Source organism: Dendrobates tinctorius, unplaced genomic scaffold (assembly GCF_039654945.1).
Source record: "Dendrobates tinctorius isolate UK_male_01 unplaced genomic scaffold, ASM3965494v1 ptg000083l, whole genome shotgun sequence".
NCBI lineage: Eukaryota > Metazoa > Chordata > Amphibia > Anura > Dendrobatidae > Dendrobates > Dendrobates tinctorius.
In genome coordinates, this window is record NW_027361751.1 from 21,957,540 (window position 1) to 21,974,997 (window position 17,458).

Here is a 17,458-nt window from a genome sequence, read left to right on the forward strand (position 1 = left end):
AACTATTCAAATGTGCCCAAAAAGCATCAGGTCATCCTGTGAAGTCACCCCATCCTTTTAATGTCTGACCCCAGTGTGTACAGAAACGTTTCACGTGTTGCCGCGTGCACTGCCTGCCAAAAACTCTGCAAACACTGGAAAAGACAGGAATGTGAAGACGAAAAAAAAAGAACAAAATATTTCGTCAAACAGTTCATATTACAAATAAAGCGTCTTCGACGTATTCTGACGAGCACAAAGTGCAAGTAAACGACCTAACTTTTTTTTACCTTTGCGTGCGTCGGAGCCTGTTCCTGTTTCTTAAGTGAGGCAGCGTAAAATTAGACAGCACGGTCCAGAAATTGGAATCTGACATGTTGAAAGCTGACACTAAGACGCTCGTTTCAGCTCAGGCGACGCTCTCCTCCATAATACGGAATAACAATGTCCGGGAGACGACTTTACAGCTGCGTGAAAGTAGATTCCAACAACAACACGGAAAAGGCAACCTCAACTGTAGCCGGCACCAAATATTCCACCACCACAAGGCTGTCCCCGGTCCATAGCCTCCCAGCTCCCCCCTACACATGCACAATGACTCCCATAAGGCAGCCTGACCTCCTGTTTAGAAGGCGTATCCAAACAATTAGACAGGCTGAGGCTCAGTGCTTCCCACAGCCTGCACTCTGTGTGCCACTCAGGCTGAGGCACCTTGTCATATGTCAGGCAGCTACCATTCATGCACTCCCACAGGGGAGAGACGTGTTCCTGTAATCAATCCACCCAGGAACAGATCACTTTCGCTGTGATTTTAACATTCATCCCCTCTCTGCCAGAAGGAAAAAGTGCACGCAGAAGGAACAGGCACGGTGGCGAAAAAAAACAGATGCAAGGTCTAAAAAGAGGAGAAAAGCCACATAAACGTCCCCACGCTGTCAGCAGCTGCTCGCGGGGACTTTCACAAGACTCGAACCTGCCACTTTTGATATCGCTTTAACAGAGTTTAAAAAAAAATATGGAAAATTAAAAAAAAAAAAAAAAAAAAATGTTTAAAAAATTTCAAACGAAGGAGAGAATTAAAAAAAGAAAAATTAAAGAGAAAGGAACGGCATAAGGAAGCGTAATAGAAGGCAAACATGCGATGGTAGGAGGCAGCCTGGTGGGGACCGTGCCACAATGTATCAGCTGGTAAACAACACCGATTGTACAGTTGTTGACTCTGGTCAATTGTGCAGGAAGCGGAGCGTCAATAACACAGATAAAGGAGATGGCGCACCCAGAATACAGGCAAAAAAGAACCCCACGTCCTCCAAAGCCTGAATATTACATTAAATAGCCTGGCATGAAATCTCCAACAGCCAGGATACAGAAATATGTCAAATAGAAAAAAGAAAAACACACAAATGTATAAAACGAAGGAGGAAAATGCAGCAGTAAGTATAAAAAAAACCTATTTATTTAAATTCATTAAAATGAACAACGTTCGTGATTCAGGGCGTTTTTCACCAAAAACGTGCCAGTTTTATCGTTTTTCTTGGACATTCTTCTTTTTAATGGATTTCAATACAGGTTTTCTTTAGCCTTACCGGCCGGCTGTGCTGCATTCTCCCTCCTGTCACTGCTGGGATACACCAGCTGGATCTAGCACCCACCGGTTACAAGGTTCGCGGCTATCTGCAGGATCAGCAGCCTGGGGAGCTCCTTTTTTTGCCCTCACACTTGTTGCTATGTTGCAAATATTGTCACATGCCATTTGTGCGCCCAAAAATTGACAACTGTACGCTGCTCTTGTCGCTTTTTAACAGGGGCGCGGTCAGCTTTGCAAATAAAGTTTGAAGGGACATTTAGGACTCACTGCTTAAAAAGTCAAAGAGTCGCTGTCGTAGGGGGTAGAGAATGAAAAGTGGAGTAATATCTCTAAACACAATTGTAATATCTGAATATGTGCCGCATGTATCAAACATCAGTTTGATACATTTTCTGCAAATAATGGCAACGCGCACACAACACAGATTTTAAGTTTCCAATATGATAAATTCCTCCGGTGTTAAAAGCAGAAAGAGTCATAATATATTGTGAGATAGCGCTGTCATTCAAGGTTGGGGGACACTCGCTTGGCAGCCAATAAATCACATCCGGTACAGGGTTTCCATAAAACCATATCAGTCCGTGAGGTTTATCCACCATCATAAACCACAGCAGCAATATACAACAGCATAGCGTCCATTATATAGCTTCACATTACAGCATAGCGTCCATTATACAGGCTATTTAGTCCCAGGGTTATCTCACCCACGTCAGGGTTCCCATATGGCTGTATCTCCAGGCTGCAGACATCCACTCACTCCTCAGGGACTCTCAGACGCTGGCAGCCATTACACACACAGCCGCCCCACAGGCTGTTAGTGAGGAGATCCTTCTCCTCACGGGACCTTCCAAACTGGACCAATCAGGTCCCAGCATTCACACCTTGTGACCTACCCTGGCCACACCCACTGGGTCACATGGCTATGACCTCATCACAGGTCCTTCACACACTCATAGCCTTTTACTATAGGCGTTTTCAGACACACCCCTGGGTGGATTTGTAGGTAACCAGACCCCGCCCATCTCTCTAGTTACCTGAAGACTTCTCCCTTATAGTTAGAAACAACACCTCAGCCATGATATTGCTGATCACACATACACTAGTCTCCATCTCAAAGCCACCCACTTTGAGATACATAACTATCCTTCAGGATTCTGCCACTCATCCATTTTCTTGGAACATCCACACAGCGCCCCCTAGTGGACACAGTGGTCATTACACCACAATATACACACACACATACTCTGTGACATATTAACATTGCACCAAGCCCTGCATTTCTGTGTACATGGCTGTTCTGTATGGATGGGATATACGGAGGGCTCCCTGTGGACTCCACTTATCTTACACCCTGGACAGCCTGTATTGACAGGTTTGCATGACTCCTATGTAAATAATGTCTCCCGCCTGCCATGGTCCTGAGGATTTTCCTGAATTAACATTTTTTATTCTATCACCAGCGCATGGTCTAAAATGGGGGAATTACTGGCCTACTTAAAAGGAATCTATGACGAGATTTTTGCTACTCCATCTGAAAGAAACATGATGTAGAGACAGAGACTCTGATTCCTGCGATGTATCACTTACTGGGCTGCTTGCTTAATCGTTGATTAAAAAGGGTGTTGTGTGCTGCAGATCTAATAGTTCTCTGAATGCTGCACTCTTAATAACTTCCCCCACACCACCGATTGTTCAAAAACAGAAAGTGGCCAGTCTATATGGAAAGCTGCTAATTAGTGGTGGGGGCAGGGTTGGACGACCTTGCAACAAGTTTACTATTTCTTTAGTGATAATCTCCTGCTGATAAAACAGTGATTTTATAAGAACTACACCAAGGAGACTAGTAAATGACATATTGCTGGAATCAGGGTCTCTGCCCCTATGTTATGCTGTTTTTAGATTATGGCACCAAAACCTGATGACTGATTCCCTTTTAAGATATCAGCATTGATATTGAATTTTACAGGCAATGCTCGATGGGAGAAAATTATGCAATCAAGCTTTATTGCAAAACAAATGACTATCTAGTAGAGTACCACCTAGGGAACGTGGCTACCATATCAGTGTGGATAAGGAAAGGGAAAGAGGAGGTGGACAAAGTGAAAGAGCAAGGGGGCAAATGGAAACAAGCGGGCGGGCAAAGGGAACGAGCGGGCGGGCAAAGGGAACGAGCGGGCGGGCAAAGGGAACGAGCGGGCGGGCAAAGGGAACGAGCGGGCGGGCAATGGAAACAAGCGGGCGGGCAATGGAAACAAGCGGGAGGGCAAAGGGAACAAGCGGGAGGGCAAAGGGAACAAGCGGGAGGGCAAAGGGAACAAGCGGGAGGGCAAAGGGAACAAGCGGGAGGGCAAAGGGAACAAGCGGGAGGGCAAAGGGAACAAGCGGGAGGGCAAAGGGAACAAAGGGAAAGAGTGAAGGGGAAAAAGGAAAGAGCAAGGGGGCTAATGGAAACAAGCGGGAGGGCAAAGGGAACAAGCGGGAGGGCAAAGGGAGGAATATCGGGAAAGGTGGGCAGCAAAGGGGAGCAAAATTGATTTACAGTAGTGCAGTTACCAGGGGGTGGGGTGGGGTGGGGTGGGGGGGGTTGAGGGTGCAGCCGTCCCGGCCCCGAGCTCTGAGGGGACCACCCGGGACTACATTACTTCTAACTGTATTGGCATGCTGCGCACGCTGATACAGTTAAACTGTGCAGCAGAGCAGGGAGGCATGTTCTCCCTGCTCTGCCACTATGGGGCCCGTGAGGCGGGGAGCGGTGCCAGCACTGACACAGGCCCCTCCAGCAAGATCAACTGTATAGGCATCTGCTGGGAGCCGATACAGATGAAAGCAAGTTGGAGGAAGGAGCGTCAGCTGACGCTTCCTCTCCCATCATTCTTGCTCAGCGTCTGATGTCTCAGTGCGATGACGTCACTAAATGGCTCCTGTACGCTGAGATGTGCGACGCTTCAGAAGACAAGCTGGTGCTGCGAAAACCAGTAGTGATGGGCAGTCCGTCTCTTTTTGGTGATCTGGCTCTCATGGCTCCACTCACCAAAAAGAGCCAGCTCTTTTAGGATCCTAAATGGATCCCTATTGCTCACATGTGCAGGCGTCCGAAACTCCGCACACCTACCGTGTAAACCCCGCCCACTTTCTATGAACCAATTAGTTTGCTGAGTGGGCGGAGTTTTATCCGGGTGGGCGGAGTTACACCTGCCGAACATAGGGATTTTAGGCCCAGTGAGAGCCATTCGGGGATTTTAGTGGCTCTCACTGGGGTGCCGACTCCTATAGTTCACAGCAGGGAGCCAGCTCTTTGTGTCGGATCATTCGCGACCAACACATCACTAGAAACCAGAGCAGCGGATTAACGGGGAGGAGAGGTGAGTATTGTATTGTTTTTTAGAACACTGTATGCAGATAAAACTGTATTGAGGAGCATGGGGGGCATGCTTTATACTGTATGAACCATGGTGGGAATGTATTGTACTATATGGACCATGGGGGGATGCATTATGCTGTATGGATCATGTGGGGATGCATTATGCTGTGAGGACTGGGGATATGCATTATACTATATGGGACATAGGGTGCATTATGCTGCATGGAGGACTTTGTGGGGCTATTAAAATATTTGAAGGCTTATGTGGGAGTCTTTAAACTATATGCAAACCATTATACAGTGTGGAAGTTTGTGCAGGGTTTATTACACTGTGTGGGGGCAATATACAGTGTGGAGAGGTGTGGGACCATCATACTAAATGGAGGGTTGTGTGAGGATCACAGTTGGGGGATCATACTGTGTTGGGGGTCACCATACTTTTCTGGGACAGTTGTGGGGTGGGGTACAGTAGGGTCATCATACTGTGCAAGTAGAGGGTACTGTGGAGGAATTCACTATGGGGGTATCTTAGTGTTTGAGGGGCACTTTTGTTGACATCATCATCATACTTTACAAGTGCAATGAAAGGGGAATCTAGGGCTTCAGTATTAGGAAAATTAGAGGGCACACAGGACCACACAGTAGGAGCAGTAATAGGGACCCATACAGCAGCAGCTGCTCAGTATTGGGGTATCCACAGGGTGAGGAGGATGTGGATAAATGGAGATGGTGCAGGAAATGTGAGAAGTCAGATGTGTCTTTGTTGTAATCTCTACAGAGGAGTCCTGGTTAGAGAATTTGTCAAGTTGGTCTGGGCCAGAGGGAATAGATGGAAAAAGTGAAAGATTCCACCAGAAAGAAAGTCACTCGTCAGCTGTAAGTCACCATCTATAACTGTGCTGCAGCCTTATATGTTCTGCAGGGCTGGTATCTACCACAGTCACCATATGCCGGTAATATTGATGTTTGTCTTTGTATGGGGATTATTTTCAGTAACAGCGCACTGATCTGCTGAGGTTCTCCTACATCCACTGGTAAGTCAGGGTTACCTGGTTAGGGGCACCCTCAGAAGTTTCACCCCCCCCCTTGAACCAAACCCCTAGATACGCCTCTGTTACTTACTTTACTACCATAAAATAACACACAAAACACATCTGATGTGTTCAATCACTAATGTGGCTAAAAATAAAGGGCAGATTTGCAAAGTTCCTGATGTAACTTTTATAAAATAACTTTCACACTTTCCTTCAGCAGACCGTAGCTTCATCAAATGACTTCATCCTTTCCCTTTTTAAATGCAGAAAAAGGATTTGGGGAGTATATGTCCTGTATTCACCTTATCGTGTGCTGTCCGATACAAAAATAATTCACATGGATGTGCGAATGCAGCCTTAGCCCCTTAATGACCCCAGCTTTTTTCGGATTTGCGGTTTTCGCTCCTCTTCTTCCCAGAGCCATAACTTTTATATTTTTCCGTCAATATGGCCATGTGAGGGTTATTCTTTGCGGGACGAGTTGTACTTTTGAAAGATATCATTGGTTTTACCATTCCATGTACTCACAATCGGGGGAAAAAAATTCCAAATGCGGTGTAATTGCAAAAAAAGTGCAATCTCACGCATGTTTTTTGTTTGGCTTTTTTGCTAAGTTCATTAAATGCTAAAACTGACCTGCCATTATGATTCTACAGGCCATTGTGAGTTCATAGACACCAAACATGTCTAGGTTCTTTTTTCTCTAAGTGGTGAAAAAAAACTCCAAACTTTGCTAAAAAAAAAAAATTGCGCCATTTTCCGAGACCCGTAGCGGCTCAATTTTTCATGATCTCGGGTTTCGTGAGATCATGCCTGGCTGATGTTTTTAATGATACCGTTTATGTGCCGATAAGTTATTTTGATCGCCCGTTATTGCATTTTCATGCAATGCTGCGGCTACCAAAAAAAACGTAATTCTGGCGTTTTGATTTTTTTTCCTGCTACACCGTTTAGCGATCGGGTTAATCCTTTTTTTTATTGATAGATCTGGCGATTCTGAAAGCGGCGATACCTAATATGTGTATGTGTGATTTTTATTTTGTATGGGGCGAAAGGGGGATGATTTAAACTTATGTTTTTTTTATTTTTTTCATATTTTTAAAACCTTTTTTTTTTTTTTTTACATTTTGGCATGCTTCAATAGTCTCCATAGGAGGCTAGAAGCTGTCATAGCCTGATCAGCTCTGCTACATCCTATATGTAACTGAATTACTGCATTGCTATGAGCGCCTAACACCGGGTGGCACTCATAGCAATCGGGCATCAACAACCATAGAGGTCTGTTATGCCAACGCATCGCTGACCCTCGATCACGTGACAGGTGTCAGCGATACCCGTATTTCCAGCCCGGTGGCCGGAAGCGCTTGTTAAATGCCGCTGTCAGTGTTTGACAGAGGCATTTAACTAGTTAATAGGCGCGGGTGGATCGCGATTCCACCTGCGCCTATTGCGGGCACATGTCAGCTGTTCAAAACAGCTGAAATGTCCCGACTGATGCGAGCTCACCGCCGGAGCCCTCATCAAAGCTGGGGATCTGACCTTGGATGTACTATTGCGTCTAAGGTCAGAAAGGGGTTAATGTTTTAGTCAGACAAAGTTTCTTATCTCATCAAAGGGCTTGTCTCGGACTTTACCATTGATGTCCTATCCTTAGGTCATCAATATCGGATAGGTGGGGGTGTGACACCTGGCACCCCCTCCGATCAGCTGTTGCCAGATATGGCAGGAACTGCTCAGTTGCGGAGCTGCACAACACAGCTTCATCAACAGAATAGTTGCCGCAACCAATTAAATTAAAGAAGCACTCCTCTCAAAGTTTTTTATCCTCTTAACCCCTTCATGTCAGGCCTATTTTGACCTTAATGACCAAGCCATTTTTTGCAATTCTGACAAGTGTCCCTTTATGAGGTAATAACTCTGGAACGCTTCAACGCATCCTAGCGATTCTGAGATTGTTTTTTCGTGACATATTGGGCTTCATGTTAGTGGTAAATTTAGGTCGATAATTTTTGCGTTTATTTGTGAGAAAATCAGAAATTTGGCGAAAATTTTGAAAATTTTGCAATTTTCAAATTTTTAATTTTTATTCTGTTAAATCAGAGAGTTATGTGACACAAAACTGTTACTAAATAACATTTCCCACATGTCTACTTTACATCAGCACAATTTTGGAAACAAATTTTTATTTTGCTAGGAAGTTATAACCTGCGGTTTATCTGCGGATTAGCCTGCGGTTTTGCCCTGCGGTTTATCATCTCCACAATGGAGGAGACGGTAAATAGCTGCAGAATCCGCAGAAAGAATTGACATGTCAATTCTTTCTGCGGTTTAGAAACCGCAGCAAAACCGCGTGGAAAATTCCGCAGCATCTGCACTGCGGTCTTTGATTCCCATAGGTTAGAATGGTACTGTACACCGCAGCAAAAACTGCTGCGGATCCGCGCACATACCCTAAGTGTTTCACAGAAGTTTATAACGCAAAGCTGTGAAAATAAAAAATCATTTTTTTTCTTCAAAAAATGATTTTTTAGCTCGCAATTTTTTATTTTCACAAGGGTAAGAGGAGAAATTGGACCCCAAAAGTTGTCGTCTAGTTTGTCCTAAGTACGCCGATACCCCATATGTGGGGGGAACCATTGCTTGGGCACACGTTAGGGCTCGGAATGGAAGTAGTGACATTTTGAAATGCAGACTTTGATGGAATGGTCTGTGGTCGTCGTTACGTTAGAAGAGCCCCTGATGTGCCTAAACAGTAGAAACCCCCCACAAGTGACCACATTTTGGAAACTAGACCTTCCAAGGAACATTTCTAGATGTCCGGTGAGCCCCCAAATGCTTCACAGAAGATTATAACGAAGAGACATGAAAATAAAAAAAATAATTTTTTTCCACAAAAATAGTTTTTTAGCCAACAATTTTTTATTTTCCCAAGGGTAAAAGGAGAAATTAGACACCCAAAGTTGTTGTGCAATTTGTCCCGAGTACGCTGATACCCCATATGTTGGGGTAAACCACTGTTTGGGCACACGTCGTGGCTTGGAAGGCAGGGGGCACCGTTTGACTTTTTGAACGCAAAATTGGCTGGAATCAATGGTGGCACCATGTCGCGTTTGGAGACCCCTGATGTGCCTAAACAGTGGAAACCCCTCAATTCTAACTCCAACCCTAACCACAACACACCCCTAACCACAACCCTAACCCCAATCCCAACACTAACCATAACCCTAACCCCAACACACCCCTAACCCTAATCCCAACCCTAACCATAACCCTAACCCTAACCACAAGCCTAACCCCAACACACCCCTAACCCTAATCTTAACCCCAATTCCAACCTTAACCCTAATTCCAAATATAACCGTAATTTCAACCCTAATTCCAACCCTAATTCTAACTCTAATGGAAAAATAAAAATAAAAATAATTAATTTTATTATTTGTGCCTACCAATGGGGGTTATAAATGGGGAGGTTATTTACTTTTTATTTCATTTTGATCACTGTGAGAGTTTATCACAGTGATAAAAATGAATGAATCGAATCAGCAGCCAACAGATTCGAGCGGGCGCACTGCGCATGCGCCCGCCATTTTCCAAGATGGCGGCGCCCATGATTCTGGACCGCGGGACACCGGGAGTGACAGCGGCACTCGGAAGGTACCGGGGGGTGGGAGGGGGGTGATTGGAAGCTGGGGGGGACGGAGGGAAGGCGGGGGGAGCAGATGATGACAGCGGCGGCAGATCACAGCTGTCATTCAATGACGGGGGCCGATCGACCCCGTCAGCAGGTGTGGGAGGGGTCTGATTCCTATCTCCAGTCATGTCCGATGCTACTGCAGGATCGGCCATGGCTGGTTTGTAATATTTCATCAAATTTCATTGATGAAATATTACTATAGCTGATTGGCTGCTAAAAGTGAAACAGCCAATCAGAGTGATCGTAGCCACGTGTGTGCAAAGCCACACCCCCTGTGGTGAAGTACAAATCCCCCTGAATCTGCGGGTCGGGCGAACTTTCATTGCCGACCCGCAAACGGGCTTTAAAGTCATGACACAGCATATGGGTAATTGGTCGGATTGGCACAGACTTTCATGACGCATACGCTGTGTCACTGGTCGAGAAGGGGTTAATATATTGCAATCATAATAATATATAGCACTGTGTACTTACAATTGCTCATTTTGCTTTTCTGCCCCGCTCTTTATTCTCTGCTCCATCTACAAACAGGAAGTCTCTTGTCCCTGCAAAAATCATTCCCCTCTTCAACTCCTGACCCACCTGCTGCCTCCTCCCCCTGACAGGGAATTTGCAGTTATGTAGGATTGTAGTTCTAATGATGACTCATGAAGGGAAAATTGACCTCCTGTTTCTACATAGAGCTTAGAAGGATTCAGCTAGTCAGGTTTTAATAATGTGATGCCATAGATCTAATGGAAAACAGAAAAATTTGCTGGGTAGAAAGGCAAAATGAGCAATTGTAAGTACACAGTGCTATATACTATGATGACTGCAATATATTAATAGGATAAAAACTTTGATGGGAGGAAGAGGAGTGCTTTTGTAAATAAACAATATTCTGGTGAATGATCGTTTTGCTAGCACAATCACACACAGTCTAATATTAGCAATCAAAGTTATGTAAACTAGTCACACATCTTCAATGAAACTGGGTGTACAAACTTTCTGGGAAAATTCTAGGAATATTTTGGAAACATGTCCAAGTTATTCCCCTTATGATTAATTTCAAAAAACAAAACTATCTTATGGGGTTCAATACTGTGTATCAGGAATCACCATCGTGCTCACTACCTTATAAGAATGAATATGCCAACCACAAAGGAATCAATCAGCTAATGATGGCCTCACATGCTATTTTCCCACACATAGCCTCCCGTGACTCGAAGATACCCAGACCAGCCTCCATTCATACTTATACAACTACTTCTCCAAATTATCTTCCTCAGATATAAAAAAAGTAGGCTGTTACAAAGAGATTCCATCTCCAGCATTGTCAATGGGGCTAAAACTTGATTTCCATCGTCAGCATTCGAAACAAAAACAATACGAACACGAGACACAGCCAGACAGATTCCACTGGCGTCACTACGTGGACAGGGGGTGGGCAGGACAAAATGTAACCCAATATATTTGTATTGCTCTCAAGCTTAAAATTAAAGAGTAACCATTGGGTTTTTTTTCATAAATCATTAGAACATGTGAAACCAAGAAACTTAATGAATCAATCTGCTTATTTCCTCCACTGCACTGTTCATTCTCAATTCAAAAAGGTTCCAATTACCAGATATGACAGTTGGTTCTCATAACATTCTATGGAGAACTATAAAAGGTCATTTTAGAAGAACTTGTAGCAGAAAGTTGGCCTCTAGCTCCTCCCTCTTCCATAGAATTTTAAAAGCACCAACCGTTATCTCAGTAAGGGCCCCGTCACACATAGCGATTTCGCTAGCGAGATCACTGTTGAGTCACAAGTTTTGTGACACAACAGCGATCTCACCAGCGAGATCGCTGTATGTGACAGCGATCAGCGACCGGCCCCCCTGCCGGTATCGCTGATCGCTGCAAGAAACCTCTGGACATTTTTTTCATAGCTGATCTCCCACTGGCCAGCACGCATCGCTGCGTGTGACAGGCGGGAGACCAGCGATCAGATGCTAACTAACGTACACATCGGGTATCCAAGGGACGCGCGTCCCTTGGATACCCGATGTGTACGTTAGCTACCAGCGAGTTACAGGTGCCACCGCCGCCTAACGCTAGGGACCAGGAGCCCGCGGAGTGTGTACCTGCCGCCGCCGATGCACGCTGGGGACCAGGAGGCAGCAGGACGCCGCCAGGAGAGGCCGGGGATGCAGGCGCACCCTCTGCTGGTGGAGGAGTGGAACAGCAGGCACACTTGTCCGCTGCTCCCAGGCTTGCTCCTCACCTTGGCGTGCTGACCGCTGGTGAAGCTGTGTGACAGCTCACCAGCGATCATATAGCGACTTACCAGCGATCCTGACAAGTTGATATCGTTGTCGGGATCGCTGGTGAGTCGCTATGTGTGACTCCAGCTTAAGCCCCCTTTACATTTAGCCATGCACCAGCGATCCCGACCACGATACAACCTGGCAAGGATCGCTGGTGCATCGCCAAATCTTCGCTAATGAGCTGCCAAACAGGCAGATCTCACAGCGACGCAGCAGCGGTCGTTACTTACCTTTCAGACGCGGCGATGATGACGTGCTCCCGCCTGCGTCCACGCTTCGCTCATCGGCGCCAGCAGGAAGCCCAGCAGGAAGCAGCCGACGAGAAATGGAGCTGTGCGATCAGCGACAGACAGCGGGGGAGCCGGTCGGAGGTATCACACATAGCGATATCGGTGACGCTTTAGCGATATTGCTAGCGATAACGTTATGTGTAAAGCCCCCTTAAGTCTTCACTGAACACAGATTTTACTCATGATTTGAGAGTGGAAGATAAATAGCAAATTTTTCTGATTAGATCCATTACAAAGTTTTATTTTGTCCTGGAAAGCGTTGCTAATATCTGTAAACTAATTAAAGAAGTGGACCGCACACTACAACACGCTCAGAATCACTGTTTGGTCTGAGAATGATTTCACTTCCGCGTCAGTGTCTTGTTCCAGACAGTTATGAATAATCAGAAACAGTGACGGGAGAAGAGTTAAATACCTGAGTGACGCCAGGAAGCAAGCAAATCATCACTTGCTTGGAAAGTACACTCCTTGTGCGGACCTGTGAAACTAACTCATTGTTCTGTTGCTGGAAATTTGTGTTTTCATTGTTTTGTTTTTTAATGAATAGTTATTATGTTTGTTAAACTCACGTTACAATGGTGCTGTATCACTACAAATATGCCAACACATATTCCAAAGAATAGATAAATGGAAATAAACTATTATGATTAAGGGGTTTCTACAGTATATAAATGATTTGTTTCTTTTTAATGGGTTTATATATAAATCATTTGTTTCTTATTTTGTTTTTTGAAATTGTGTTATATGATCTACTGGGAGGAAAATCTTAGGGAGTCTATATCTTCTGGAATCAAACTCTCTAGAATTTGGTTGAACTTAAGTATGTAAATGGCCTCTTCAAAGAGGAAGAGGACTTGAACTATGGCGGAAGTAGAAATCCCAAAAGTCAATATCTACCATTTAACGAGTCTTGCCATATGCCAAACCCTAATCTCAATTTGCAGATACATGCTTAGGGGTATTGCCCCTCCTTAGTGACAAGCATGGGTAATGATTTGTCTTCCAGAGAGGCCTGTGACAGGGTTCTAAGGTGTAACCTCTCCTTGTGCAGAGTGACGTGCCAAAGTAAGGATACTTATAGGCCATGCAATGCTCTTCTTGGAAAATTAAATATGCAAATTGCCTCTTCAGAGAGGAAGAGGACTTGAATTCTAGTGCCACCTATTGGAAGTAGGAATCCTAAAAGTCAATATCGACCATTTAACGAGACTTGCCATACAACTTAAAATAAAACTAAACCAGAATCTCAATTTGCAGACACATGTTTTGGGTTGTTGCCCCTTCTCAGTGCAAAGCAGGAGATCTGATTTGGCTGTATGTGAGGTCTGTAGTTATAAACTGGTATTTTGCCCCACAGAGGATGACATGCATTTTGCCGGGATACTTCTCCCACTTTTTTTTATATGAGTGAGGGTACATTACGACATATTTGGAGGTCCAGCCCTTAGGGGAACCCTTCTGGACCCGCTATTGCCACCTTATTAAGACAGTTAGCCATATATCCCTTTCATGTGCTCGGACTTTACTCTGTTGCTATTTCTTTTGCTTTTGTTGCCTCCAGTCCTCATGTCACTTTTTTTTTTTTTTTACATGTATTGTGTAATGGTTCAATAAACACTTTGAACTATAAAGGGTTTCTGTGTGAACTTTGAACAGAGTCTTTATATAACTTCCAAGGAGTGTATGTGCCCATTGTACCTCCATAAGATGAGTAACATTCTATGTATTCTTTCTATTGGATGATATATTATTGCAGACCATGTACAGCGGCCAGGAAGTGCAGTGATGCTCTCTATAATGGGTCTGGTTAACAACGCCTAGCAAGTACCATACACTCAGAGGTTAGAATATGTTGCTCCTGATTTTATACCTGTTTGGACTCCCCCCACATCACCATAGTTGTGGTCTCATGATGAAACACAATTTTAACAAAATTTAGTCAACCCCCATATCACAAATTAGGTTTGGTAGCAAAATGTACAAATTTCTTATTTATTTCAAACAGCATAAATAAGTGGTTTCTCCAGTTTCAGCACAAATGACAATTTAGTGACTACTAAGGTCTCAGGATTATCTACCCCTTTAAGACAAGTGTCTCTAGTACTCAGTAGGACACTCTTTGGCTCTCACGACCTCCTGTGAATGTGATGCAAAGCTGGGCGCTAGCTTCTGACAGTGTTCTTGAGGGAAAATCATGGGGAACAGCCTTCAGTTCACTAATATTCTTGGGTTAGTGTGATGCAACCACCTTCAAAATTTCACAAAGGATTTTCAATGTAGTTCATAACTGTCAACTTTGACAGCCACTCCAGAATCTTACAGGACTACATCTAAAACCAAGCTGGACTTTGAGGTATGTGTTAGAATGTCCAATGATGACCTGGCATCATCATCCTTAAAAAAGGCATAAATTTTCCTTCTGGGATTTCATGATAGTTTATTAAATCCATCTTATACTGTACATGTTGAGATTTCTAGTGCCAGATAAAGCAAAATAGCCACATAGCATCCCCTAACCTCAGCAATGCTTAAATTTATGGCATCACCAAGCCTCCACACTGCTTCACTGTAGGCATCACTGAGCCAACACTATGCTTCACTTTAAGCATCACCATGGCTCCACCATGCTTACCTGTAGGCATCACCGAACCGCTGTCATGCTTTACTGTAAGCATCACTGAGCCTCCATCATGCTTCACTGTAGGCACGGTGTTCTTTCCAGTGTATGAACCACCAAACAATAGAATCCCAAACTTTTGTTTATTTATAAGTTTTTGCGCAGATTACAGCCAATGTTTCTTGCGCTTTTGGGTGAGTAGGGTTGTTCGGTCATGTAGATCTTCAGTGTTTAATTTGTCTTTTAAGGGCATGTCACACTAAGAGATATTGCTAGCAATATCGCTATAACTTGTGACGTTATAGCTATATTGCTAGCGATATCGCTGTGTGTGATACTTACCTACAACCCGCTCCCCCGCTGGTTATCGCTGATCGCGCGAGAACAGGCTGGACTGTTTCTCGTCGTCAGCTTCCTGCGGCGCTTCCTGCTGTGACGACGAGCGACGCGTGGAGCTGGGCGGGAGGACGCGGGATCGCCTGGTGTGACAGGTAAGTAGCTACCCCCGTCCCCAGCGATGTCGCTAGTGAGATCTGCCTGTGTGGCAGCTCACTAGCGACCACTTAGCGATGTACCAGCGATCCTGACCGCGTCATATCGCTGGTCGGGATCGCTGGTACATCGCTAAGTGTCACAGTACCTTTACTGTACAAACTAAAACCTCAGTACCTGCTGCCACCAAATCTTTCTGCAGGTCTTTTGCAGTTACCTGAGGGTATACTTGTAGGTTTATAAGTCGGCCACTTATTCATTATTTATGACAATAGCCACACATTACCTCTACTAAATTTCAATGCAGGTGATCCACATGTTAATGTAATCTGAGGTAATCCACTTTGTAGGAGCTATATTGGCTGTCATTTATTTTTCTCTTATTTACATTATAAAAAAATAAGCAAATACACACAAAAAAAGCTTAAGGGTAACAAATATTTAATTCATGAAAATACATTTTTTCTTAACTAGAAATAATAATACCGCAGGCTTTAACTATTATTCTTTTCAATGCAACGTGCAAAAGACTCAAAGTGCCCAAATCTCTAGCGCCTCCTGCTGTTCCAAAATCTCCAACCTTCAGATGGAAGTGAAAGCGACTCCTTTCCACAGCTGTTTAATAAGGTGTAAGTGTCAGGTTAGAGTATGAACTCCCTATGGCATTAAAGATCTCATCTGTTTTTTTCTTAATGCCCGTGACCTCTGGAGAGCCGGCTCTTGCAGCAATCACAAGATGACCTGTTAGTATTTAAAAATATATCCGATTTTGTAACTTGATAATGGCCTCCATTCCTGCTCCGGCTATTGCTTATGTAGCTACTAAATCTACACTGTAGTACTCTGGGCGCCCTGACACTGTGTTCGCGCCACTGAGTCTTCTTTTGATAATTGAGCACTGTAATTAAACAATCGGAGCTCCCCTGCTTTGCCTTTAACTCAGCCGCAAGGCGTCAGTAATCCATGGTGCAGGGCTGTCTCTTTAGTATTCGCCCTTACGCTCATCATAAACTAGCTCTTGTCCTCAGATTGGCTCTATTTATTTATGGAAAACACAGCCATCGACAAGCAATTTCATCAATGAATAGTTTTTGGACAAAATTTAAAAAAAATGCCATTTTACAGGCAAAGGATCATCCTTAATTTCAAGGAGAAATATTTCCAATGTGTTTCCTGTTATGATTGGGTCACCGAGGAGGAAAACAAGACCAAGCTAAGCTACAGAAAACCAGAGAGGTTGGTAACTAAGTGGATTGCAGACCCCTGATCCTATCCACACAACTAGCAGTAGCCGTGGAGCGTGCCTACGATGATTATAGATGCCTCGACACAGCCGGAGAACTAAATAAGCCTAAAGCAAGAAAAGGGGAAATCTAAACTGCCCCAGAGCAGACCCCAAAGAAATAGACAGCCCCCAAACATATATTGTTGGTGAGACAAGATGAAAACACAAACACAGGTAGGAAAATAGACTGAGTAAACGATGGGGCCCACACTAACTAGAAAGGACAGGAATGGAAAGACACTGTCTGCAATCACGCAAAAAACCATGCAAAAATGTCCAACACTTCTGATAGCAAAAACTCTGAAGTCACTAGACTTCTCCCACTATATCAGCACTCTGGCATATTCTGAAAGCAGAGCAAAAGAGACCAATCTAATAAGGGACAAAAAGCAAACTGACACAAACGGTAACATAAGGATGGAAATTCAGCTGACCACACCAAACTGAATAGACAAAACCAAATCAAATGTGAACAATAGCCAAGAACACTTAGCTTGAGCATGCAGGGACTGAACTGGAAACTAAGACCTCGGGAGGCAGGAAAAATCACCAGCAGGGATAGAAGGAGTCGGCTGTCTTAAAGGGGTTGTCCGGTCTTTTTGCATAATCTCAGTGTATATCTGGGCTGCAGTATGTTGACAATAAGTAATTTACCTTCTGTGGCCAGTTTGCAGCGTTTGCTAGATATCATCTCTTGCTTGTAAGAAAAACGTCCAGGGGGGGTGTTCTGGCATTGAAATGAGAACTGGTCATTTCCTCAATAGTTTCACTTTCCATAGATCACTGTTCAGCGTGTGTCTGGGGGAGGAGCAGCTGGGTGGTTCTGC

At 44.3% G+C, this 17,458-nt stretch overlaps 1 protein-coding gene across 8 annotated transcripts in view; it reads right to left on the reverse strand.

Annotated features, from left to right (window-relative positions):
• The window catches only part of MAST4 (microtubule associated serine/threonine kinase family member 4), a 699,637-nt gene that overhangs the window by 176,239 nt on the left and 505,940 nt on the right, over window positions 1-17,458 (reverse strand). The window contains exon 1 of one of the 8 annotated variants that reach the window (XM_073584204.1): window positions 270-4,455. The exons of 6 other annotated variants lie outside the window; for them this stretch is intronic. In XM_073584204.1, the coding sequence (XP_073440305.1) occupies window positions 270-355 (86 nt within the window). In that variant the 5' untranslated portion in view covers window positions 356-4,455. Of the gene's footprint in view, window positions 1-269; window positions 4,456-17,458 lie in introns of those variants that run through there. One more of the 8 variants, XM_073584206.1, reaches the window with a different exon arrangement.